The sequence below is a fragment of the Rousettus aegyptiacus genome, unplaced genomic scaffold, assembly GCF_014176215.1.
Source record: "Rousettus aegyptiacus isolate mRouAeg1 unplaced genomic scaffold, mRouAeg1.p scaffold_m13_p_17, whole genome shotgun sequence".
Classification (NCBI taxonomy): domain Eukaryota; kingdom Metazoa; phylum Chordata; class Mammalia; order Chiroptera; family Pteropodidae; genus Rousettus; species Rousettus aegyptiacus.
The window spans coordinates 42,205,366-42,231,704 of NW_023416292.1; the positions used below are offsets into that span (position 1 = coordinate 42,205,366).

General features: G+C 37.1%; 1 protein-coding gene across 2 annotated transcripts in view; it reads left to right on the forward strand.

The window, feature by feature from the left end:
• DPYD (dihydropyrimidine dehydrogenase) overlaps positions 1-26,339 on the forward strand; it is a 691,841-nt gene that overhangs the window by 577,127 nt on the left and 88,375 nt on the right. For both annotated transcript variants that reach the window (XM_036235253.1, XM_036235254.1), the window contains one exon: positions 8,171-8,350. In XM_036235253.1, the coding sequence (XP_036091146.1) occupies positions 8,171-8,350 (180 nt within the window). The remainder of the gene's footprint in view (positions 1-8,170; positions 8,351-26,339) is intronic.

A 26,339-nucleotide genomic window follows, 5' to 3' on the forward strand; every position in this document is an offset into this window, starting at 1 on the left:
CCACAGATGGACATTGAAAAACAGCCTCTCAACTTCCATAAAATTCCTTCTCAATTGGGGAATAAGGGGTAGTTCATATACTTAGAACTATCAAACAATATATAATTTAAAAGGCTAGACAGGAGAATAAGTAATGTGATCGACGGTGGAAGATATGATGTACAAAGCAAGCTAAGTGACTCCTATACCTTTAGGATTTATCAATGAGTAGCAATTAAAAGACAACTTTGAAAAAAATTAATCAGCAGAACTGCTTCTCCAGTAGGCTTTTTCTGAGATGACCCTTTGAAGAACAACACCTGCACATCTGGGGGACTATGGGATGGAGTTTGGATAGCTATTTTACTTAGTAATCCTGAGCAGTTTAGGAGCAAAGCTGAAATAAGCCCTCACTTTTGGGGGGAAACAAGATGGTATTCTACTGAATGCTACAATTTTACCACTTTGGAAAAAAAAAAAAAAAAAAAAGGCTGCTTAAGAGACCTAAGAGTATAAAAGCATTCGAGACCTCAGAAGGAGTTTAAATCAATGTGCTGCCACAGTTACAGAGCAGATGAAAGAGCCTGCTGTCTCAATTGCCAGGAAACTACTTAGAAACTCTCACTTTGATTTCTTCACGTCGTCCATTACATTACTGCTAAATGCAATATATAGGGACATCACAACTTTGATGTTGTACAGCTGCAACAAATGGAAACTAATGTGCTAGGACAACTAAGATTTGTGGTTTTATGTGGATATACAAATATCTCCCCATCCAGCTCCCTAGGTGCTAGCCTCTCCAGGGGCTGTCTTCTCACCTATAGCTTTATAAAATTATAATTTGGGTGTTTTATTCATGAATTCTTCTAAGCAGTGTCATGTTTATGTAGTACCAAAAACCCATAAGGGGATATTGTTATTCTGAATTATTACTTTATTTATATGTATCGTACACCAGTTTTCAAAGTACAGTGTAGTTTTATTCTTCTGTTTGTCAGCACTGGACAGAGAACTTGATTCGGTGAGGAACGACTGATTCCAGGCCTTTGGAAAATCTGATGTTTTTAATCAGTGGGTGTGCGCAGATGGAGTTGGAAACTAATTTTCTATTCAACAACAGTAGAGGTCTGTTTTCCAATTTTAGCAGTAAACCTTCTGGTGGTCACCCAATTATTAAGATCCTACATTTTAAAGAGCTGTGGATTTCTGCCATTATTCGTTAACTAAATTTGAAATCATGTTGCAATACTGTGTTTTTTCTTGCTGAACCTCATAAATATGTGCTTATTTAATCATGTAAGACGTCGAATTTACTATTTTGAAATTTATAGAACTAAGAGAGCAGAGGTCAGAAGATCTGGATTTGAGAGCTGGCTCTACCATCTACTAACCTTTTCAGTTGGGACATCGCATTCAGTGCTTAGTTTCTATTTCCTCTCTTCCTAAGGACTTAATAGCACCTCTTCTGTTTTCATCTCAGAACTGATGTGTGGACTAAGTAAGATGACACTTGAGAGGCGATGCTATAGCAGAGATTGCTGCAGATGGGGTGGGAGACCAGCAATGTTTCCAGCCCGCTCTACGGTCACAGATAGATCTAAGGCTGCTAAAGAATTAAGGCCCGTTTGAAAAAAAAAAAAAAAAAAAAACGCCTTACTTCCTTTTTGTCTCATTTGCCAGCTTGCTCTGACAACTGTAAATCACTGTATAAATATTTCTGACTTTTTGACAGCCTGCTTTGAAAACTATAAATCATTAGGAAAATATTGCAGATGTTATACATTGTTTAAACAGTTTAACCCTTTGCCAAAATAGATCATGGGATCACTTTTTTATTTTTCTGGGAAATCTTTAAGAATTGGGCAGATAATCTTCCTTATTCATTGTTTCATCTGTAGACATGTTCGTGTTCATCTTGAACTTCTTCCAGCTACGTAAGATTCTGTTATAAGGACAATTTGGAATGTGATAAACATTGCAGGAGAATTTCCATTTTTGCTTAAATGTAGTTCCTCTTCAATATATCCTTTTACTAATGAATTTACAAAAGCATGGAAACTACTTTGAACTTAAATTATAAAAATATTTTGCTTGAATATAGTCTCATGGCACACATTTCTAAGACCCGAATTATATTTGTCCACTTTTGTGGTAACAAATTAAAAGCGATAATTATGATCATGGGTCCCTCTGAGAAGTGTCTAATAGTTTAAGATTCCTATTTAAAAACCGTGACACATTTTAAAAGATCATTTGAAACATGTGCTGCTCTAATATATGAAAAAGCACGTGCCAGCCCACACTGTTCTGTTTCTGTAGAAGTCTTCTTTGCCAATTATTTACCCGGAATTACTAAATTATATTTTTAATACCATTTAGATTCTATTTGCTGGCTTCCTGGTAAGCTGTCTTTTACATTTCTAGGAAGGTGACGTTTTCTTTACAGGCAAAACTTTCCCTTTTGAGCTCCACTCAGCACTTTAAATTCTAGATTACTTGATAATAACTATGAGATTTAGTAGCATTTTGCCTGAGCTTTATAATTTCCATAGCACTTCCACCTACATGATGTAATTTAATCCTCACAACAATAAATTAGATATATCATCTACTCTTATTCAGTTTGAGAGGTAGGAGGGGAAAACTCAAGAGGCTAAATGATGAGCCTCAGTCACCCAGCCACTGAGAGAGCGGGTCTCAGGCATATCTTCTGATGACAAGACAAAAGCTCTTTGAGATCATTACTTCATGCACATGAAAATAAGGTCCATGACCTTTTTTTACTGCACTGGATGAAAAAGTATTAGCGTTAAAAATTATATCCTACCTAATTCATGCTCTGATTTTTTCATATTATGAAATTATTTTTGGTGCCAATCTAGCTTACTAAATACCACCTACTATTTTAAGCACCTAAGTGCTTATGTTGCTTTTTAGTTTCCTATGTGCTAAGTATTTAATCTCCATTTTTAAGTGAAGAAAGTTGCTCATACTTAAACAACTAAGATGCGGGTTAAACCTGATTCAGCCTGACTTCTCTATGCATGTTCTTAACCGCTAGGCTCTACTACCTGATATGGCATAAAAACCACTAGATTTGACTTTAAGAAATAGTTCTTTAAGTGAAAGCTTTTTCCATTTGCAAAGAAAATTACCCTGTCTCCTGCTTAACACGTAGGTTTATTCTATGTATTGAAAAAAAATGATGTATGTAAAGACGATTTTAAAAATGTAAATCACCATAAATAGAAAATTTACTATTAATGTGGTTAATCTCATTTAAGAAGAATAATGGGAAAGGAACGGCACCCCACTACCTCCTGTCATCTCTGTTATTGATACTGTCCCTTTGCATAGACAGACTTTGATTGAATGTGCCTGTACCTAACGTGAAAATGCGGGGCACTGTGTCACACCTCTGGGGGAGACAATTCAGTGGCAACGGGAGCTTTATAACACACCTCAAATCAGGTGGCACAGGGGGACATCACCTAACTCAACCCTGCGCAGAGCTGGTCCTGCTGAGAATCCAGGGGCCCCTCCTTACAACAGCTCACTGTAGGGATGTTCACGTTTGTGGAAATAATTAATGGTGGCAATGATCCTTATAATGGTACCTGGTGCCCTGCTGTGAAGAAAGATAAACCAGCCTTTACCATAAAGAACTTACAAATTATACTAAGCAAACATGTTAACAGCTATTAAGAATCCTAATCAGAGCTGTTAAACAAACAATTAAGAGATGTCATATAAAATACACCCATTGAGGAACAGCAGCTACATGTTCGGAGTTTTAAAAGGAACCATTTACCTTTGAGATAGAAAGCCCGAAGTGAAGTGTAAAGGTTAGTCAAGAACAAGGCACTTTCCGGAGTGAATCCATTTGCTGAGCCTCAAATCCCATGGACAGAGCTCTGTTCCCAATGGTGTGCTTACATCCTAAGATTTATTTTGAGTCTCATTACTATTTAATCAGAAAATTACTCGTGTTCCCTCAGACGTGACTTCTTATTGCAAGTAGTGCTTCTTTAAAGGGCCATGAAAATGTTGCTACAATTTAATAGTAAAAATCGAGAAGAAATTATTTTTCTGGAAGGAATTCACTTTGTAAATGGCATTTCAGGTTGAGAAGAGATTCATCCCACGTTACCAGTGCTTAACACCTTGCTTTTCTCGGGGTGGCCCAGCAACACCAGCACCACCTGGGAGCTTGTCACAAATGGAGGATCTTGGGCCTCACTCCAGACCTGCAGAATCAGAACATACATTTTAATAAGGTCCTCAGATAATTTATATGCATATTAAATTTGTAAAAGAAAATATCAATGTGCAAAGTCGTACTACCAGAAATTCTGTCACGAAAATTAATGTTTACTCTTATCGGAAAGTAAACATTAAATTACTCACTTTAGGAAGGTATAGAAATAGTGTGACATTTGTCTTATCATTAAGCATATCTGAAGTGGTTCCCTCCAGCACCTATGTCTAACGGTGGCTTCCAGCTTTCCCGGCATAGCACACTACCCCAGCCACGTTCAGTCACGATCCCGTAGTCTTTCCTTCCTCTTCAGGTTTAGTGTCCCCTTCGCCTTCTCAGTATAGCTCCCAATTATGTGGAACACGTGTGAAAGGGTGACAGTCCTAGCCTTGGACCCCACCGTGCTCTCCCGCAGCTAGGATACACCGAGGCTGCTCTTCGATTATTCAAGCACCACTTGGCTGAGTCTGCCACGTGCAAGTTGTGCTTTTGTATCTTCTCACTAAAAACACTGAAATTAAACTTTACTATTTATACATAGATTCCTTTTGACAGCAGGTTTTTACAACAGCCATGAACATCCCATAAAGGAGATGGCGTGATGTGGTTTTCCAAATCTGATTCTTTATGTTCGTATGGTGAACTATTTTAAAACAACAGTGAAAGTATACCCATGAACATATATTATTTAAAAAAATGGAATCTCACAGTGAACAAGGAGATTAAGTAAAGCATCAGCTGACTTTTATAGTTAAAAAAAAGAATCCTGTAGAAAAAAATTATAATAATGTTCTTTATAATTGTTCTGAAAAAAATCAATGATAAGAAAGTTATGACAGGCCTTATTAATGCTCAAATTGTTCCTCCTGAGTAACAGATTTTTTTATGTAACATAAATGGTTCTCATAGAAAATATTCTATCTGAGTTTAGTGGTTACTCAATGTTCTTTCCTACATTGTAATAACATAGAGCACTTCAAAATAAGAAAAGAAGGATTTTGTATTTTGCTTTTTCATTTTTTTTCTCATATGATACAAATAAGAAAGTAAATAAAACCAGAAGACATTGAAATTTTTCACCTAGCAGTATGGATTTTTCAAAACAATGGTTATATTTGTGTTGAAGATAATTTGATTGCTTTTTTAAAAAAACACATGTGTTGGGCTCATGAAATGGTTGAAGGAAAAGATAATTGTAATTACATTAAAACAGTTTTTTCTCTGTTACTGTCTGTATCTTAGTCATATTAGAACTGCACTGTCGGGTTCCTGGCTCCACCACTTTCTAACCAGACGGCCTGGCATAAGTCTTTAACTTCCCTAAGACTCAGTTTGCTCATCTATAAAAATTGAACCTACCTCTTAGGGTTAGTTTGAGGACTAAGTGAGATAATACATTAAAAAGTGTTTAAGAGAGTGCCCTGTCCCATAATAAAAGCTCACATGTGTTAGCTATTAACATTGTTTTATTTTTATCACACCATCATTCAGCCAAATTTGACAGAAATTTAATAGACAAAAGTCATTCTGTCCTATTCTGAAATGTAAAAACATTACCCTAAAAACATAGCTATTTCCATCCTTCAAGAAATAAGATGCAAAACCCTCCTACCTAGAATCCTAGCTCTCCTCTTTCTTTTTTTTTTTTAATTAAGTTTCTTGGGATAACATTGATTAATACAATTATATAATTTTCAGGCGTACATTATAATTTGACATCTGTATATTCTATTATGTGTTTACCACCCAAAGTCTAGTTTCCTTCAGCTACCATATATTTGATCCCCTTTACCCACTTAAGCTTCCCCAAACCCCCTGTGTTTGACCCCCTTTACCCTGGTTAACTCTCCCCTCCTCCCCCATCCCCTACCCTCTGGTAACCACTAGTCTATAGTCCATGTCCATGAGTCTCTGTCTGTTTGTCCTGTTCATTTGTTGCTTTTAGGTTTATATCCCACAAATAAGTGATATCATGTGATTTTAAACTTTTTCTGTCTGGCTTATTTTGCTTAGCATGATTATCTTGGGGCCCATCCATGTTGTCTTTTTACTGGAGCCAAACTTCTTATAAGAACAATCTACCTCTGTGTCTTCAGTTCCTCAACCCTCATCCATTCTTCAACCTACCACAAAATGGCCTCTGCCTGTCGCAGAGCTTCTCCTCCATAAATGCACATGTCAGTCAGTCATTGCCTTTCTGACTGCTGAATCCAATGGCCACTTTTCAGCTATAATGTTTTTGGCCTTAATACAGCACTTTACGTCTTCCTTGGTGTTGTCTTGGATCTTTTCTGCTTAACGTCTTCCAGAATCTTCCTTAAGCTTCCTTTTAAATGCTTCTGTTCCCAGAATTCCACACTTGGCCTTGTTTTATATTCACATCATGAAATCACTACCACTTCTTATTGAGAACTTAAGTATATATTTTTTTGCGTTCTCTCTCTCTCTCTCTCTCTCCCCCCTATTCTGGAATCCAATAGTGTGTTTTCAATAAATTCAACCAACCTGTCAACAGGCATCAGGTAATATGCTAGGCATGAGGATTACAGTAAAATTTATTAATTAAAGATCCAGAGGCTTTAAGAGACCTTGAAACAAAATTTAATTTATTATTCTATTTTCAGATATTTTCTCATTTTTCATTCATGTGGGACAAGATTTTTCTTTAATGGCTGCCGTTGCCAAGCACCATGGTATATGCTAAGAATTTAACATCTGGGATAGTGGTACAGAAATGAGTTTTACTTTGCTTAGTTTTGTTTGGGTGGTTGCTTATTTGGATTGGTTTCGAATCTGGATGAGGAAAGGTGTCAAATTCTATAAGGTAAATTTTGAATTTGAAGAGATGGTGGGCCATCCAGGTGAAGAGGTCTCATTCCAATCCCAATACTGACTCTCGAGTGTACTTTTTTGAGAAGGATCTTAATTTCTCAGATTTAAACTTCCTTATATTTAGATTTTTTTTTTTTTAGTATCTATTATCTAACATATAGTTACTCAAATGAAATTATCTCTTCTGAATTATCTATTCATCAACATATATTTTTTGAGAGCCAGAATAAGTGACAAACCCTGTGTTTACCACTGGGCATAATATAGCGACTAAGATAAACATAGGTTTTTCCCTCCTTAAGTTTCAGGCTATTTGGGTAGTGAACTGTCAATCAAATAATCATGTGATAATTATCCACCAAAGATGTATGAGTAAAAGAAAGCCTTAACCATTTTGGGCTTCTGAAGACTTCCCTGAAGAAGCGATATCTACCACGAGACTGAGAAAGGGCTGGCAGTTAGCCGTGTGTAGAAGATAAAGCCTTCTAGGCAGCAAGGTCTTATAAAAAGGTCTTAAGGCAAAGAAATAATGTGGCAAATCTGAGGAAAAGAGAGAGGACCTGGGTGATTAGAGTGAATGAAGAGGAGAACAAGAGCAGGTGAGGCAGAAGAGGTAAGCGGCGGTAAATGGTGGCCGAATTGGCTGAAGAACAGCACTCCAGCGTCAGCGTGGCCACCTCCAGGAAGCACATCCCGATGGAGGAAAATGAGAGCATTAAAACGTCTTTATGTTCTGCCAAATTTGACTCCTTGAAACGTCAACCTCTTGGATCTCATTTTTTAAGAGTCATGCTGAGGTATATCTGCCATACAATTAGTTGCATATATTTAAAGTATGCAATCTGATAAGTGTTGAAATATGTGCACACCTGTGAGACCATCACCGTATCAAGTTTATGAAAGTACGCATTGCCCCGAGGTTTCCTTGCTCCCCTTTGCAGTCCCTCCTCCCCACCACTCCCATCTCCAGGCGATGATTGATTGCCAAATATAGAACAATACCTGGCACATAAAATGAATGTTGTTGAATAAATGAAAAGTGAGTCTAGAGAATTAGCTCTTGGTTTGACATTTGGTTGGTTGCTCTGTCTTTTCTAGGTTTGCAGTGCTGTTCAGAATCAGGACTTTACTGTGATCAAAGACTATTGCACTGGTCTCAGAGCCCTGCTTTATCTGAAAAGCATTGAGGAACTACAAGACTGGGATGGGCAGAGTCCAGCTACCGTGAGCCACCAGAAAGGGAAACCAGTTCCCAAAATCCCAGAACTCACAGGAAAGGTATGTGCTCGCCTATTCTGTGTCATCCGTGAGAACTCTGCTTCGGTCACTTTCTATTTCAGGTCTTGTTTCCCTCCCACCTTCTCACGAACAAGAACACAGTGCCTGTGGGATATGATTTCTACAATAGAATCATTCTGAAGAAGGCTTGATTACAGCTATACGATAGGTCTATGAGTTACATTTTTATAAAACCAATATAACCCAAAGTCATATAAAAGAAAAAGATTGAAGTGTGTGTGTAAAGTGCCTCCAAATTCTTGCTTACTGTGGTAATGACTGGCATTCTTTCCAGTGAGAGGCTGGAGATTTCTTTATTCTTTAACGAGCTCTGGAAATTATAACATTCCCTTTCTATTTTCAAGATAATCAAATCACTGGAGTCCTGAATAATATGATGAAGTTTTTAAAATTAAAATCAAATCAGTATCTTTTGTAACCGCTTCTGCTATGTGGTTAAACCTGGGCTCAAAAGGTTATGTCCCAACTTTCTCACTAACTGCTATTTTCAGAGAAATATATACTACATTTACATTTTGTATAATATGGTGATTTTAGCAAATCTTTTCTAAAACAACATTCAGTATTTCTCTTTTGTATTTCCTTTGTATTATCCTAAATAGACAACCATTGTCAGAAGACATTTCTTGAGTCCTGAATGAGGGGAGGAAAAATTATAATTCTCAGTCTTTTCAGCTTGTCACTACATCAATAATTAACTTTTAAAAAGAAAGGCAAGTATAAAAAGATTCTTTAAGGAAGCATTTAATAATTCAAATGAATCTTAACTTGAAACAGGTCACATGAAAAAGAATTGAAAACAAAAACCCTGGGTACTCTGCCTTGGATGGCAGCATTAGGGACTCAAAGAATAAGAAAAACTATATAACTGACTTACATTTGGCTGGTTTTAATGAAAAATATCACTGTACCTTTCCTAACAGATAGCCAAAAGTAAGAGCTTCTTGAAGAATAATGTGTGTAATTTCAAGTAGAGTAATGAAAAAGAAAAGGGAGAAAGAAATAAAAATCTTATAGTGTGGATTCCAGGAAAATATGGTGATGAATGACTCCATGAGTGGCAATCAAACAGAAAGGCTGGGTGACATTAATATTTATAATATTGTAATTAGCAAGACTGTGCCTAAGTAGCATTATTAGTGTAGCTAATCATATTATAAACTGAGTATGCAGTATTTAGACAGTGAGTGTTCTTGCCTTTATCAGTGACCATCTATGTCCTAAAGTTGTTCAGAACTTTAAAAAATCACAAATAACTTTACGTTCATTCAATATAAATATCTAAGGTAAATTATTTTTGCATTATAGTTTTGCTAGTTTATGACCATCTATAAAAGCATTGTCTCAAATCCGAGGGGTCGCCATGTGAGCCAAAATGCAAGTAGCTGCATTGCACTGTGCCATTTTGTCTCGAAAGGACTTCCACCCTCATTTCAAAACTTACATATTCAAATAAAAGATGGATAATGATGGAGACACTTGTGTCAATGACATAAGTGGAAATTGATTTTCTGATAGTGAATCTAGATTCAGACTTTATTTTGGTAAGCCCAGCCTTCATCAAAATTGTAAGTGTAATTTTCAGCATTATCATTTGTTAAAAAAAAAAAAAAGGATTTTGTCTATGTGATTAGATTAGCGATTCATTTCTCAACACTGAGTTGAGGAGCAAGCAGATGGTCTGGTAATAGATCTATGCTCCTGGATTCTCTGGTGCAAGCTGACATGACCAAAACAATAGGTGACTGTCCCCTTTAGGTTAATATTCTTAACAGTGAATCAAAGTGCCCTTGATCCAAAGTACAGGTGGTCTCCTAATTGTTCCTTCTAGTATTGCTGGGTGTGTGTGTGTGTGTGTGTGTGTGTGTGTGTGTGTGTCTTTGAAAACAACTGAGATTATACTCTCATTAGCTAAAGAATTAGATGCTGCTCCTCATAGTGTTTTCATACGATAAGGGAAAAAAGAGAAGATGTAGATCCTTTTTAGGAAGACCCCCTAGAAGTAGCTGGCTTCCTTAAACAGAAGAGGTTTGTTTGGAAAGTATAATTGTTAGTCTACTTAATCTTTCACTCAGAGGTCAAGCTAGAATAAATTAAAGTAGAAATTTAAGAGAAGCCAATTACAATGCAGTGTTTGAATATAGAGAGAAAATGTGATGTTAACCAGGGAAACAAGGATTTGGCCAAATTAATCGAGTTATCTTTTGAATAATTAGTATATTTAATATACTATCCCTATACATACCTCACTTGTGAATTGACTAAGCTTCCCAAGCAGTGTCTCTTCAGGTGGCTTTGGAAGAGCAAGAAGTCAGGCATTTATAGTTTGCTCTGGTCTTATGGTGCAAATATAAATCTGTACCTACAAGCATCAGCGCAAATCCCATAGGAAAAACAATCACCTGCTCTGCCATGCCACAGAGTGGCTGATCTCGAACTGTTGGTGCTTAAAAACCATGTGACAAACTTGTGAAAAACTCAGATTCCCTGGGCCCACTCCCAGAGATCCTGACACGACTGATCAGCGATGGGTCCCAGCATCTGCATTTTAAGGTCATGATATAACAGAGGGATCCAAAGAGCCACGTTGCCAAAAGGAATGAAGATGAATAGCAACAGGATATAGGCAGAGCCTGAGTAGTTAGCAACGAGCACACACACACTTCCCTTGATGGAGAAAGCTGGCAGTGAGTGGTTTTGAGCTGGAAGAGAAATGAAAATAGAGTCAGGAGAGAGGTCCAGAGGGGCAGCACATTGGGCTCCAAGGGGCCAGAGGTTGAAAATATCCGATAAGGAACTGGAGTCAGGGAGTTTGTGCAGCAGTGGGTCAAAGCCATGCAAGCAAAATGAATCGTGCAGACAGAAACACTTTGCTATCAAAGATATGACATTCAGGGTCCACACAGTCCTGCAACGAGGGAGTTTGTGAGGATAAGGAAGCAGAGACTATTTGCAGTATAATCATAAAGGACAGGTCTCTGTAGCAAAATTTACCCTTTTGTTTTATTCTCAGTTATTTTAATTCCCCCTTCTCCCTAGTGAAAACCTAGGCAACTGAATAAAAGTGAATGGTTGCTTACTGCATGTAGAACAGTGGTTACTAGCAGAGTTCAGAGTAAGACTGTTAGATTTACATGATGCTTCGTTCATTACTTATTAGGTGGGCAACTTGGACAAGTTAATTAATCTTTCTAAATCTGTTTCTAAAACTATGAAGTGAAGATAATCACAATACAAGTCCATGATCCCTCATTAACAATCCTTAAAGCCAAAAGCTCTGAAACCAAATGTTTCACGTAACTCATTTGGCAGCAAACCTGGCCTGGACTGATGTGAGGCTATTTATAATCTTTGTTTATTCCTCTTAGAGTGAACATTTGAATGTTTACTGCAAAAAGACTAATGTGTTTGATTCCAGGTTGCTACCCCACATCTTACTGGAGGTATTAGGTAAAATGTGGTATGGGCACCATTTTAGTTTTCTAAAGCCCAAAAAACAGTCCTGATTTCTGAGATGCATTTGGCACCAAGAATTTTACATAAAGTGTTGTGAAGAACATTTAAATGAGAACTTAACTGCAATTATACCGTTATCCACAAATTATTCTTTAGAGTTGGAGGTGATGTATACATTCTAATGATATCAGAAAATAAAATATCAGTATTTGGCATTTTTAGGTGTGGTAAATAAGAATTGTGTTGAGATTATCTGTCTGCTTGAGAGACATGAAAGAAATGGGATGTACCAATATTAGGATGGAAAATATTGCAATCAGAAGGCACGGAAGGAAATTACTTCAATATTCTTGTCTTTGGAATGAGAGCAAGATTCCTAAGCAAGAGACCCTAAAAGGGAAACAGCACAGGCTGAAACAACATACTGGGTGCTTGGGGTCCACGTGCATTTTCACAAGCTGTTTCCCATGTCTGATATGTCTTTCTAGTTCATATAAACTCTCGAGCAGCCTCTGCTCTCCTTCTTTTTCTCAACCTTAGTTGCAAGAAGTATCACACAGCATTTGAATTTTACATGTCTGTATCCTCTATTAGACACTCACTTGTCTTATTCATCTTTATATCTCAATTCCTTGGACACCCACTGATACACAGGAAGAGCTTAATAAATGCTGGTCCAATAAATAAATGAATGAATAAATGAATGTAAGAGATCAGCTAAGTGGTAGCATTAAAAATCAGTAGTCATTTGAGTTATCTAGTCATTACTTTCCCCATTACATCAGCAATGAAAAGACTGTGAAAAGAAAAAGTAACTTGAACTGAAAGTCTCGTTTTGTGTCTGAGTCTAGGTTAATAAAATGAGATGGAAAGATGTCAGAGTGGAAAGAGTGAGGTTAGTAGGTGAGCAACCTTTATTCCTTCTTGGCCGGGCAAAATGCCCCTAGAGTGTAAGCTTCTTGAGGACCTAGATCATACCCTGTGTGCCAGTGCCTGGCACATCTACCATGTAGGAACAGCAGCCTGGCAACCGAATTGCTGAGTGAATATATTGATCAATAGCTCATTTACTTTAAAATCTATCTTAAATAACACTTCCTTTGTGAAGCCATCTATAGCTCTCTTCCTCTCCTTCCAGGAAAATGTGATCCCTCCCTTTTCTGTTCTCCTATTGCAGTTATTACATTATCGTCTAGTTATATGTCTTGTCCATCACTGAGCTCATTATGAACATTTTGAAAACAGAGATCACATCTTATTTATACTTGAATTTTCAAGCACCTAGCACAATGCTACATGTTTATAGAATTATTGTGAACAAACTGTTAGTGGTGTCCTAATTTAGAAGGGAAAAAGAAAGCTGATTTATAATTAAAATTCTAGCCAGGTCCTTTCAAAAATAGCAATCATTTTAGGGAAAAAAATGTAAATGTGCCAAGTTACTTCCAGTAGATATTAAAACATGATGAAATAATATCAGTGACATTAATAAGTGAACATAATCTGTGCTCATTAAAAAGCTTTCATTAGGATAAAATCAGAAAAACTGCCATGGTGCTTGTATAGCAACTCCTAAAATAAGGCTTTGTTTTGATGATAGAAAGGAAAATTGGTGCATCCTGATGACCAACATTGGTGTATCATTCTCCTGTTACTTTAAAGCTAAAAGAAATATGATTTTATAAAACTACTGCCATTTGGTTGTGATATTTTATATGTAGATATCTAGCTATCTATTAATTTATTTCTGGCATATTATTCAACACAGAGAACAGAGAAATGTCTAAGGTAATATATGATGTCGCCAAAGACCTAATAATGTCTCAGGAAAGGAGAATTCTATCTCCTATACCATGACTATGTCTCCAAAGCTATTTATTTTTCCATGCTTTTTATTTTTTCAAATCGAGATAACATCTACATCAAGAAAATATACACAGGTCCTAAATGAACAATTTAACAAGTTTTGACAAATGCACGCACCCATGAAATCCTCACTTCTATCAAAATACAGAACATTGCCAAAGCGTCAGACAATTCCATCTGCACTTGCCCAGATATTTTACGTACCACCGCTAGAAGCGAGCACAGTCTACTTTTTATCGTCATAGATTAGTTTATTCATATTCTTTAGCATCATATAATTAGAATTCTGTATGTTTTTGTGTGTATGGTTCTTTTCACTCAGCACAATGTTTTGAAGATTTATCCATGTTGTTGTGGGTGTTAAGTAACTTATGTCTTTTTGTTGGTAAATGATATTCTACTGTATACATGTACCACAGTTTGAATAACCATTAAAAATGACATTTGGGCTATTTTCACTTTTCCAATAGCATAAGTATATCTGAAATAAGCATTCAGACATAGCTGCTTTTGTGAACACGTATTTTCATTATTCTTGAGTAATACCTAGGAGTGCAGTACCTGGGTCTTAAGGTGATATATAATCTTTGAGAAACGTGCAAACAGATTTCCAAAGTGGTTCTACCATTTTACATTCTTACCAACTGTGGGTGGGTCTTCTGGAGTACATTACACTGATATCTCATTGTGATTCTAATTTTCATCTTCTTTAAAACTAATAATGTTAAACACTTCTTCATGTCTTTATTGGCCATCTATATATCTTATTCTGTGAGGTATCTGTCCAAACCTTTTGTCTGTTTAAAAATTGGGTTTATTTTTTATATATTCTGGATACAAGTCCTTAGAAAAAGCATTTGACAAAGTCAGGCATCCACTCATAATAAAAAGCCTAAGCAATCTGGTAATAGAAGAAATGTTCTCAATCCGATAACGAGCATGTGCAAATATTCTGTAGTTTGCATCATACTTAAAGGTAAAAGATCAGCTTTTTCTTTTAAGATTTAGAACCAGTCATGACTATTCACTCTCACCACTTTTATCCAGTGTTGTACTATGGGTCCTAACTAGTCCAATAAGGATGTAAAATGAGATAAATGGCATCCAGATTGGAAATGAAGGACCGAAGCTATCTATTTGCAGATGGTAATACTGTGTACATAAAAAATCCCTTAAAAAACTATAAAAACACTGTTAATATTAATAAGTGCACTTATAAGTTCCATAATATGGAGAAAAATACAAAAATCGGTTATATATGAACAATAAGAACAATGAACAATCAGAAAAGTAAATTTTAAAATGTTATTTACAGTAGTATTTAAAAACCTTAAAATATTTAGAAACAAATTAAAATATAGGCAATATCCACACACTGAAAACTATAAAGGACTGCTGAGAAAGTTCATGAAGAAAAATCAATGGGAAGGTATATTAAGATGTCAGTTATCTGTAAATTATTATTATTATTATTATTTTTACATAAAATAAAGTTTATTGCACACACAGGAAAAAACAACATTATTCCCCATAGAGAAGGACTCAGGTTTCATCCAGAGCAAAGTAAGAGGAAAGTGGGATGGTCAACCATGGCTTTTATTTGGGCTAGGGCTTGGGGCAGGCCTTGTTTTTCCCAGTTTGAACTTCCTATAGGGGCAAAGGGAGGGAGCCCAGAGACTTTCTTAAGGGCTAGTCCAGAAGTGGGGCTGAAGAAGGGGATGGCGCTTGATGGATGTCAGAGTAACATTGAAAAGAGAGTCAGCCTCTTGATTACAGCGAGTTGAACAGGGCCATCTATAAAAGGCTTGTTTGGGTTTTGTTTCATTTCTCCATGGCCAACTTATTGTTTTCAAGCTGGTGTTCAATTTAGTTTAATTTCTTCATAGATAAAATTCTCACATTTGCAGTACTCCCATTTTTATGTTACTGTGTGTAAATCTTAGCTAGCCCTCATAAGAGTCTGGAGTGGAGGCCTTAAAACACTTAGCATTCCTTCCAGGTCGCAATGACTTGTTGATTTCTTCTCTTCTAAATAATTTTTTAATTTTTCAATTACAGTTGGCATACAGTTTATTAGTTTCAGGTGCATAATATAGTGATTAGACATTTCTGTAACTTATGAAGTGATAACCCTGATAAATGTAGTACCCATCTGACACCATACATGGTAATTACAAACCATGCTGTACTTTACATACCCATTACTATTGTGTAACTACCAATTTGTACTTCTTAATCCCTTCCCGTTTTTCACCCACTGCCCAAAACTCTCCCATCTGTCAACTCTCAAAATGTTTCTGTGTTGTTTTTTTTTGTTCTTTCCACATATAAGTGAAATAATATGGCATTTGTTTTTCTCTGTCTGCTCCACTCAGCACAATACTCTCCAGGTCCATGCAGATGGCAAGATTTCATTCTTTATTTTATGGCTGAATAACAGATCATTGTACATATGTACTGCCTCTTCTTCATTTATTCATGTATTGATGGACACCCAGTTTGCCCCCATATCTTGGCTATTGTAAGTAATATTGCAATGAACATATGGATAAACATGTTCATGTACCCCTCAAAGTAATGTGTTGGGTTTCTTAGGATAAATACTCAGAAGTGAGATAACTGAGTCCTTCTTTGTCCCTTGTTATCACCTTTGTTTTAAAGTCTCTTGGTCTGGTTTTAGTATTGCTACCCAAGCTTTTTGTTCGTTCGTTTCCTTTTTCATGAACTATCTTTTTCCATCCCTTTACTTTCAGTCTGTGTGTATCTTTCAGTCTGAAGTGAGTCTCTTGTAAACAACATATGTAGAGTCTTGTTTTCTTATCCATTCAGCCACCTTTATCTTTTGACTGGAGCATTTAATCCATCTACTTGTCAAGTAATTTGATAAATATGTAGTTATTACCATTTTGTTTATTTTTTCATTTTTTTTCTTCTTCTTAAAAAAGTCCCTCTAACATTTCTTGTAATACTGATTTGGTATTTATGAACTTCTTTAGCTTTTTCTTGTCTGGGAAGCTCTTTACCTGTCGTTTGGTTCTAAACGATAGCTTTACTGAGTAGAGTGATCTTGATTGTAGGTCCTCGCTTTTCATCACTTGGGATATTTTGTGCCAATCTCTTCTGGCCTGCAAAGTTTTTGCTGAGAAATCAGCTGACAGTCTTATGGGAATTCCCTTGAAGTTAAACTAACTGCTTTTCTTTTGTTGCTTTTAAGATTCTCCATCTTTAACTTTAGGCATTTTGATTATGATGTGGCTTTGTGAGGGCCTGTTTGAGTTCATCTTGCTTGGGGCTCTCTGTGCTTCCTGGGATTTTGTGTTTATTTCTTTCACCAGGTTAAGGATGTTTTTGGTCATTATTTCTTCAAATAATGTATTTCTTCAAATAGGTTTTCAATTTCTTGCTCCCTCTTTTCTCCTTCTGGTACTCTTATGATACAAATGTTGGGACACTTGATGTAATTCCAGAGGCCTCTTAAACTATCCTCATTCTTTTCAGTTCTTTTTCTTAGGGTGTTCTGACTGGGTGTTTCCTGCTACCTTATCATCTAAATTGCTGATTCAGTTCTCTGTTTCATCTAATCTACTGTCGATTCCCTCTAATGTATTCTTCATTTCGGTTATTATAGTCTTCATTTCTGACTGGTTCTTTTTTATGTTTTCTACCTCTATTTTCATGTTTTCTATCTCTTTGTTAAACTTCTCACTGAGTTAATCTACTCTTCCCTTAAGTTCATGGAGCACCCAATAAGAAGTATTTTGAACTTTGCTTCTAGTGGATTGCTTTTCTCTATTTTGTTTAGTTCTTTTTCTGGAGCTTTGTTCTCTTCTTTTACTTGGGACATGTTTCTCTGTCTCCCAATTTTGGCTGCCTTCCTGTGTTTGTTTCTATGTATTAGATAAGGCTGCTTTGTCTGCTGGTCTTAGTAGAACGGCCTTATGTAGTAGGTGTCCTATGAAACCCAGTGATGCAGTCTTCCCTGGTCACCAGACCTGCATGCTCTCAGTATGTCTCTCATATAAGTTGTGTGTGCCCTTCTATTGTAGTTGAGCTGTGATAACTGTATGTACATTAATAGGAGGGCTAATTGGTTGTGCAGACTGGCCAGTGAGGGGGATGATCCTACAGAGAAAGATTCATTTTAGCGGGACTTTGGTGCCTGCCCAGTTCACCTTTGGGTATGTCATCTTCAGATGCATCCCCAGATGGTGCTCCAGCTGGGTTAGAAGTAGCCCTCCAAGGTCTCCTGGGAGGAGACCTGCTGCAAGCCAAGTTCAGCCACCACAGTTTGTGCCCTGCCCGGGGCCATCTGGCAAGAGTCACCAAGCAATCTGCAGATGGCTGCCACCCATGCTGGGCTTAGAGGTGCCTCAAGAGGCCAAGCCTCAAACTGAGGCTGGCTGCCACTAGTGCCTGGCTTGGGGTTGCCCAGCAAGAGGTAGAGGGCATGCCAAGGCCAGATGCTGCTTGTTTGGGTTTTGTGAATCTTTGAGAGATTTTTAGAAAAGTCCATAGCATAAGCAAAGACAGGCCATGTATATGGAAAAACAACTGAAAGTGGCTTGAATGGGCTCACAAGTTGGGTAAGGCAAGGTTTCAGGGAATCCTAGGGCAAGCAACCAGTGTTAGCCAGGTTGATAGAGACTCAGATATGGCAGCACCTGTGTCTGCATGCTGGGTTGAAGGAGGGCTCAACAAAGAAACAAGGGATTCTAGCAGAAATTGTCTTGAGTAAGCTGCCCCTCCAGCCTTCAGCCTGAAGCAGACAACACAGTTTCTCCTCTTGATGCTTTATGAGCTGCCACCCCAGCACTGGAGCTCAGAGGGAGTGAGTCTGTCAGCAAGTTAGGTCCACATGCGGGCCTTTAAGAGGAATGTCTGTTACTCTGGTTGCCTTCCATCCCACTCAACCACAACCTCTGCTGGTTTTCACAGCCAGAAGTTGTGGGGACTTCTTTTCCTGCTGCTGGAACCCTGAGTTGTGGAGCCCAGTGTGGGGCCAGGACCCCTCACTCCTCTGGGTATACTTCCACAGCTGAGATATCTTTCCCAATTCTTAACCACCACATATAGGTGTGGGACCAGCCCATTCCATGTCTCCTCCCATCCTACCAGTCCTGAGGTGCCCTCTTCTGTGTGTCCCCAGTGGTAGGACTTCTATTCAGCTTGATTTCAGGTGATTCCCCATGGTGATTGTTCTGGAGTTAAATTGTAATTTTGATGTGGTCATGAGAGGAGGTGAGCACAGAGTTTACCTATTCTGCCATTTTGACTGGCATTCTTTCTCCAAACTGATCTGTAGATATATCATGATCTCAATCAGAATCCCAACACATGTTTTTGTATAAGTTGACAAGCTGATTCTAAAATTTACATTGGAATTCAAAGGAGCTAGGATGGCCAAAATAATCTTGACAAAGACAGAGTTAGAGGAGTTGAACCATCTGTCTTCAAGATTTTCTATAAAGCTACAGTAATCAAGCAAGTGTTTTTTTAGTGTCCGGATAGACAAATAGATTGGTGGAACAGATAGAAAGTCCCAAAATATATCCACACATATACACTCAATTGATTTTTGATGAAGGTGCCAAAGCAATCCAACAGAGAAAGGAAGGTCCTCTTTACAAATGGTGCTGGAATTAATAGACACCTATATATTTGTGTGTATACATATACATAATACATATTTTTTTATGCTTTTCTCACACAGGACACAAAAGTAATTTTAAATATATTATAAATGTAAAAGTAAGAGGTAAGATTATAATATTTCTTAAAAAGCAGAAGTAAATATCTTCATGACCTTAAGATAAAGAAAAATTTTTTAGCTAGGATAAAAAAAGGCACTAACTATACAAGAAAAAAATTTATAAGCTTTGCTTCATCAAAATTAACTTCTCATCAAAAGATAGTTAAGAAAATTCAAGTCACAAAATGGGAGAAAATGTTCATGATACTTATATCTCACAAAGAACTTGTGACCATAATACATGTATAAAATACTTTATAAATGTAAACCATTATAATCTGAAATAATTTAATCTTATCAACTCATATATGGAATCTTACAATGAATAATGCATTGTGAGAGACATGCCAGTAGGCTCTTGCAAATAACTCTCATCCATCTACAATAACTTTTCTTTTTCTCTTTAATGACCACTTGCAGAGCCAGCTCAGAAAAGAGGAAAATGAAACCCATTTTCCTTCAAGTTCATCAGATGGCCCTGTCGCTCTTGTCCGTGTTCTTTTCTTCCACTGAGGCTTTATTCTTATAGTTGCTCTCCTTGAGGCAGCCATGTGGGTACATCATATTGTTAGAAAAATTGCAGATGATATTTTACATTTCTATCAGTTACTGGGGTGATGGCTGAAATAGAAAGCGGTATCAGTGAGGTCACTTTCTATGACTGTAGCCAGATTGCTAAATATTTTTATTGTTTTATTTCATTTCATAAGACATGGCCAAACTTTCCAAAATTACCAAATCAGAGTCTACTGCACAGATATTATGGGGACATATCTACATCTCTAAATATCATCAGATGGTTTGAGTAGTATCTTAGGTAGAATGCTGAAATGCCAAATATTCTTTAAGAATAGGGTAGACAGACATCTGTTTATAAATGGTGATTATGCCTACTTAGAAGTGTTGGATAAGATTTCATAATCCCGTCTTGTAGTTCTGATCATCTCAATATGTAATGATCCCACAGAGAAGTCAATGTGCTGTATTACAAAGAACACAGTGTTTACAGTACGACAGATGTGAGTTTGAATCCAGGCTCCATGTATTTACTAGTGGGTGAACTTGGGCTATCTATAATTCTCCATTCTTATAATGGCAAATTGGGATAGTGATACCTATTTCACAGGTGCTTTATGGGGATTAGAAATCATACCCGTAAAGGGTATAGCATGTAATAGACATTCAATACATGGCAGTTATTATTATAATTCTAACATGATAGATAGATAGATGATGATAGATAGATAGATAGATAGATAGATAGATAGATAGATAGATAATAGATGATAACAGATAGATGATAGATAGATGTAATTTGGACATGCAATATATTCATATCCAAAGAATATGGATAATATTAGGATAAACATAAACATTTGAAAATACTTTATGAGTTTATTTCTTGTACCTTTTGTGTAGATTTTCCAGCTAATAAGTACACATTATTTTTATACTTTCTTTTAGCCTTTTATTGATAATATGATCTTACTTGCTTAGTTTTGTTTGATCTGGTCCAAAGCTAACATTTTTTCCCTTGAAGCACTCTGTTTCACAAAAAAACGTTTTTAGGCAATTTAGAAGTGTTTACTCTCCATGTAAAACAGAGATGAATTTGTTAATCTGAGGTTTGGGCAGTAAAATGGAATGAGTGGTCCCTCATTGGTCCAAAAATAGGTAGAGGGGAGGCAGTCCTACTGGTGTTGCCAAATCAGAGTAACAGTATCAGAACTTAACATGAATTTAACATCAGGTTAGGTGCTGCCAGAAGTCTCTCATGTAATGGAAAAAAATTAGTTTTGCATTGGTTATAACTAGAATAGTTGGTGTCCCCGTAAACCTTCCCGGTTCGGTTTCTCTCCCATCTCGGAGGTAAGTGGATTCATTTCACAGGGCAGCTCTGATCAATTGGTACCAGTGATTGCTGGGAGTGCTATGTAGAAGAGGAGGGGTGTGTAACCAATTGGCAGTACCTGCATGGCATTGACATAGTACAAGATGTTGCAGAATATGGCTTCCCACTTCTGAATGTGGAGCACTTATGGTTTGGCTTGTCTAGGAATTTGGAAAGCAATGAGACTTTGAATTTGTAATCACTGCAGCTACCTCATGTGGTCCACCATTGTATGCCTAAAATAAAATGTAAACCATAAAACATTTTTATTGCTGTGCCAGGATCCCATCATGCTTTGCTTTCATTCATCATTCTTTTAAAAATTATTATTCCTTAGCTGTCCTCACTCATAAAATTGACATCTAATTGACAAGTACAAATGCCATTATTTCTTTTGTTACTTTCATGAAAATATAATTTTTCATGTTTCATCAAATATACCACTTTAATCAGAATGCACCTTATTAATACTAATTATATCCTTAGAACTTGTATAAAAGTACTTTTTATTTTCAATACGATTTGCCCACATTAATTCTGCTGTTACTTTTAAGCCAGAGGGGAAAAACATATAGGCTACTTCTTGTTCTGAGTTAGAACTGAGGATTTATAAAGAAACTATTACCATACGCATGATAAAATTTGAATCCAAACAGTGTACTTGAACTCATCCCCTATCATCCTTCTAAGAACTCTACAAAATCAGTGCACATTTATTGCAAACCAGTTAGCTTTGTTCCTAATCCTGATTTTATGGAGAAAGGCAAAATATCTTTCTATATTTCTGAGCTATGCCCCTAAGATTCTCCCTGAGAAAAAATATGTATTATATTTTTGTTTAAGCCCATCTGCCCCCTTGAATAAAGTGAGTGTTAGATAAAAAATATACATATACTTTTCTGATAATTCAAAGTTAAAAGAGTAATTTTGATAATGTAAAGCATCAACAGAAATTCTAATTATATTCAGCTTTATGTCAATTTGTTCTAATCTAAGATTCAAAGTAAAAAATGTCTACCATTCGAAATTTAAAAGAGACTTTGATTTACCACACCCTAAAAAAAATCCAATGAAACAAATGATAATTAGTTTTGTTTTGTTTCATTTTGGCTTTCCAATTATATGGATTGTAACTGTTATTGAACAGCTTTACCAAAATGCTGGAAGCTTAGGATGCATTGACCAATATATCTTCAATTGCCCTGAATAATTGGCAATCTCACAGTTAACCACATAGTTTAGATATCCAGATAAAATATCTATCCTCTCTCCTTTTCTCTTAGAAACCTGGTTACTCTGTTTCATTGCCCATATTGATCCTAACCACCTAATTTCTGAATATTCCTTCTATTTTATGCTGTATAAATATTGGAAAGCAATTTTATTAGATCCCCAAACCATAGCCTATAATAGTCTGTGCTTCATGGTCACAGATAACTCCTAGAAATGTGTTTGAGAAGATGTGACTACAACCTGCACAGAGAATCCTTTGATTTACAGCTTCAGGAACTGTTTATGAAGTTGCCTCACAGACAGGAAGCTCCCTGAAGCCCTCGCTCCCAGCTCCTCACACCATGCTGGCCACCTGCTGTGGAGTGTTCCCAGCAAACCATCTCAAGACAGTGCCTTTTGAAATTTTGTTTCCATACCTCTTTAAAGCATTTGCTTGTCTTCTCTCCTTATTGATTTTATCTCATTTTATCTCAAAACGTAGAACCTTCTCTAGATCCTTTGCTGGCAGTATCTCTCTGCATGTGCTCAGTCCAATAGAGTTGTAAAATGTCACCCATCGTTTCAGGGCTATCAAGTTGGTCATCTTTCAGAACTTAAACGTTCCAAGTCTTGCTTTCCAATTAATGTACATTCCAAAGGAAAAGAATAAAAGTAAAATACGATATTAGTGGTAATTCAGACTTTGTAGGAAAATATATTTTGTCAGTACTACTGCATACAATCTTTTTTGAGGTACAAAATAAGCCTGCATGATTTTCCTATTCAGATCATGCCTTCGGTGTTTGTGATAGGTGTTGGTGGTGCTCACTAATATTTCTTGGTTCCATAGGAAAAGGAAACCTCCTTGCTTTGTAGATGTTCCATGTTGTTAGGCAACTTGCTTTTGTCCATGAAATGTGAGTAAAGTGTGGTATGTGATTCTGGGTGGAAGCGTTCAAGAGCTGGCACTCAATTCTCCATATTCCCTTCCTTTGCCACAGCGAACAGTAAAGCCTCATGGTGAGAAGGTAGAAACATAAAATGGATAGCTTGGATTGCCGTAGAAAAAAACACCACATATAAAAAAAAAACAGAGTTTGTGTGTGTGTGAGAGAGAGATCAACTTTCATTGTGTTAAGTCGCTGAGATTTCAGGGTTGATTATTACCAAAGTACAACCACCCGGTGAGGATGAATACAGAATTCCAGATCAGATAACTTGCAGCTGTTGCCAGAGGGATTGATGTCTCTGTAGCCCTTTGAAAACCTGTAAAACAGAAGAGCTCATCTTTAGTGATCTTCATTTCCCATTCTGCACCTCATCCCACGTGTGGGCATCTAGCACCGGCAGCACCATTTTCCATTACATCGCTCCAACCCAAGTCTGACCTCTTGCCAAAGTGCCTAAAATATCAGCCTTTTTTTCCAAACTATGTAGTAAAAATGTTTATCCCTGCATTGTACCTGGTTTTAAAATAGTTATTATGAAGATATCCAACAATTGGCATCATCCAACTGAGGAAACGGAGTGTGTACCTTACACATAGCTTCCTTCTTATCGGCAGTAAGGCCCCGGGCAACTTATGTACTTAGCCACCATTTCCTCATCCAAAAGCTTGGGAGATCATACATATTATATATTATGTTATAATTATATATTATATATTATATATAATCTATAATATATGTAATACATATATAATGTATAGTATATATGTAGATATGTATAGGATATATAGATAAACATATATATCTCATAGAGTTGTTGAGAGAAGTAAGTAACAGGGTCTGAATTTCTTCTTCCTTTCATAGGTCAGCTTATAGAAAACATTGTCTCTACTCGCTGTTTCTCATTCTTTACTTACTTTTCTATCTTCAAACTATTAAAATTAGATTATTACTTATTTCCACCCCCCAAATCACCAAAACTGCTCTTGCTAAAGGTATTGATGATTTAGTAGTTACCAAATCCAGTAATTTTCCAGTCTTTACTTCACTAGGTCTTGTTACATTCAACAATTGACCACGTCTTCAAATTCAAAATTTCTTCTTTGATTTCTTCCTTACTTTTTATCAAGCAAACAATTGTTAGCATCTAGTAAGTGTCAGGCATTACAAATGCAATAATTAATAATAATATAACTGTCCTCCCTTAAAAGGATCACAGACTAGTGTTGAAGTTAGATAATTAAAGTTATTTATAATATAGTGTGACAATTACACATATATGTAAGACAGCAGAGGTGGAAAGGAGTTTGAGAATGTTTTCCAGAACAATCTGAAACTTAATGTTTAGTAAGTGTAGGAAGACTAGCCCAGGCTAAGCAGAAAGAATGGCAAAGGCCTGGGGGTAAACGGCATTTCCGTGTATAAAGAGAACTTTCTCGGCCTTAATCTTTTAGGACCTCTCCCCTTTTTGTACTCTTAACTACTAGTATCCCCCAGTCCATGGCTCTCATATTACTGCATGTACTCATACGACCCACGACGCTGGCTTTACTCTCCATGTCGTTGTCTTCCAAATTGGTGCCCTTGCCGTAGACCCTGCTCTGGATCCTATACTCCCATCTATTCAGCGTTATGGTGGACTTTGCCACCCAATAGCCCAGGTCAGTGCTGTTCCTCCATCCCGGGAATAAAACAACAGCAGTGATTATCCCTGACAATTACATAAGCACTTTATAATTTACAAAGCACTTTGGCATATATTATCTCACCAGCTGCTTCCTTAATGTAATAGCAGCAGTGGGTAAAAACCGTGTCACTGCCGACAGTGCCTTTCTGACCTTGGTGTCCCAGCCCCACCTACTGAAAACAGGAGAGCAGCTGGATGGGAGCTGATTAGAGGATGGAAACTGACCTTGTTTGGGAACCAGGAAAGTGTGACAGCAGTAGTTGCCACCTCCACCTTCTCCATCTCCGTAGGGCAACAGAGTAAGCCAGAGGTTCCATGGGAAAATGTGGGAGGCTGCACGGAGCAGCCAGGGTTCTCACGGCTGCCTAAGCACGAGCTGAGGGTGGCAGGCGTCAGCTCGTGGAAGGTTAAGCACTTATCCACTCTCTCCCCGATCTTCTGACTTCTCATTTCTTACATGCATTAACCATCATTTTGAAAGTTTCAGTGGGTTAATTAAATTCTTCTGGTGTTGATGCTAAGGAAGCCGAAACATTTTCAACTGAGATTGACACTGCTCAAGACATAGGCTTCACTGATGTTTGTTCAGTGACACTCCAATATGTCACAGGATTGCTGAGAGAACATCTGAGAGCGATAATGAGCTAAAAGTCAAGTGCAGGGGAAAATATGTTCCAGACTGTTGCAGATGTTCTCAAATCAAATCATATTTCTGTGAAACACCGTATAGAATATTCTGTGGTGGAAAAATGGAACATGAAAGGGCAGTTCTATTGATTTGCACTGTCTTGAAAAAATTTATTTAACCTAAATTATATGAAATGTAGATTTTTTTTTTTTTTTTTTTGCTTCAAATCAATTAAGAGATGCACTTAATTCTAATGAGCTTTAAGGATAATTTCTCCAGGCTAGGAGGAATGCATTAACTGGTTAGGTAAGAATCAAGGCCTAGAGAACAGTCCTCGTTGAATAAGCCAGTGGAGTAAGGGGAACAAGTTAGAGTCAAAGGACGGGCATGCTATATAGGCCCACTTTCTCGCCTTTCTTCCTCCTTTATCCCTTTGGCACCAAAATTGAACAGAACTATGCTTAGTTAATCCACCAAGATTCTGATAAACCTGTCCGTGTTGCCATGTCATTTGGTGGTGTACTCTGCCTCT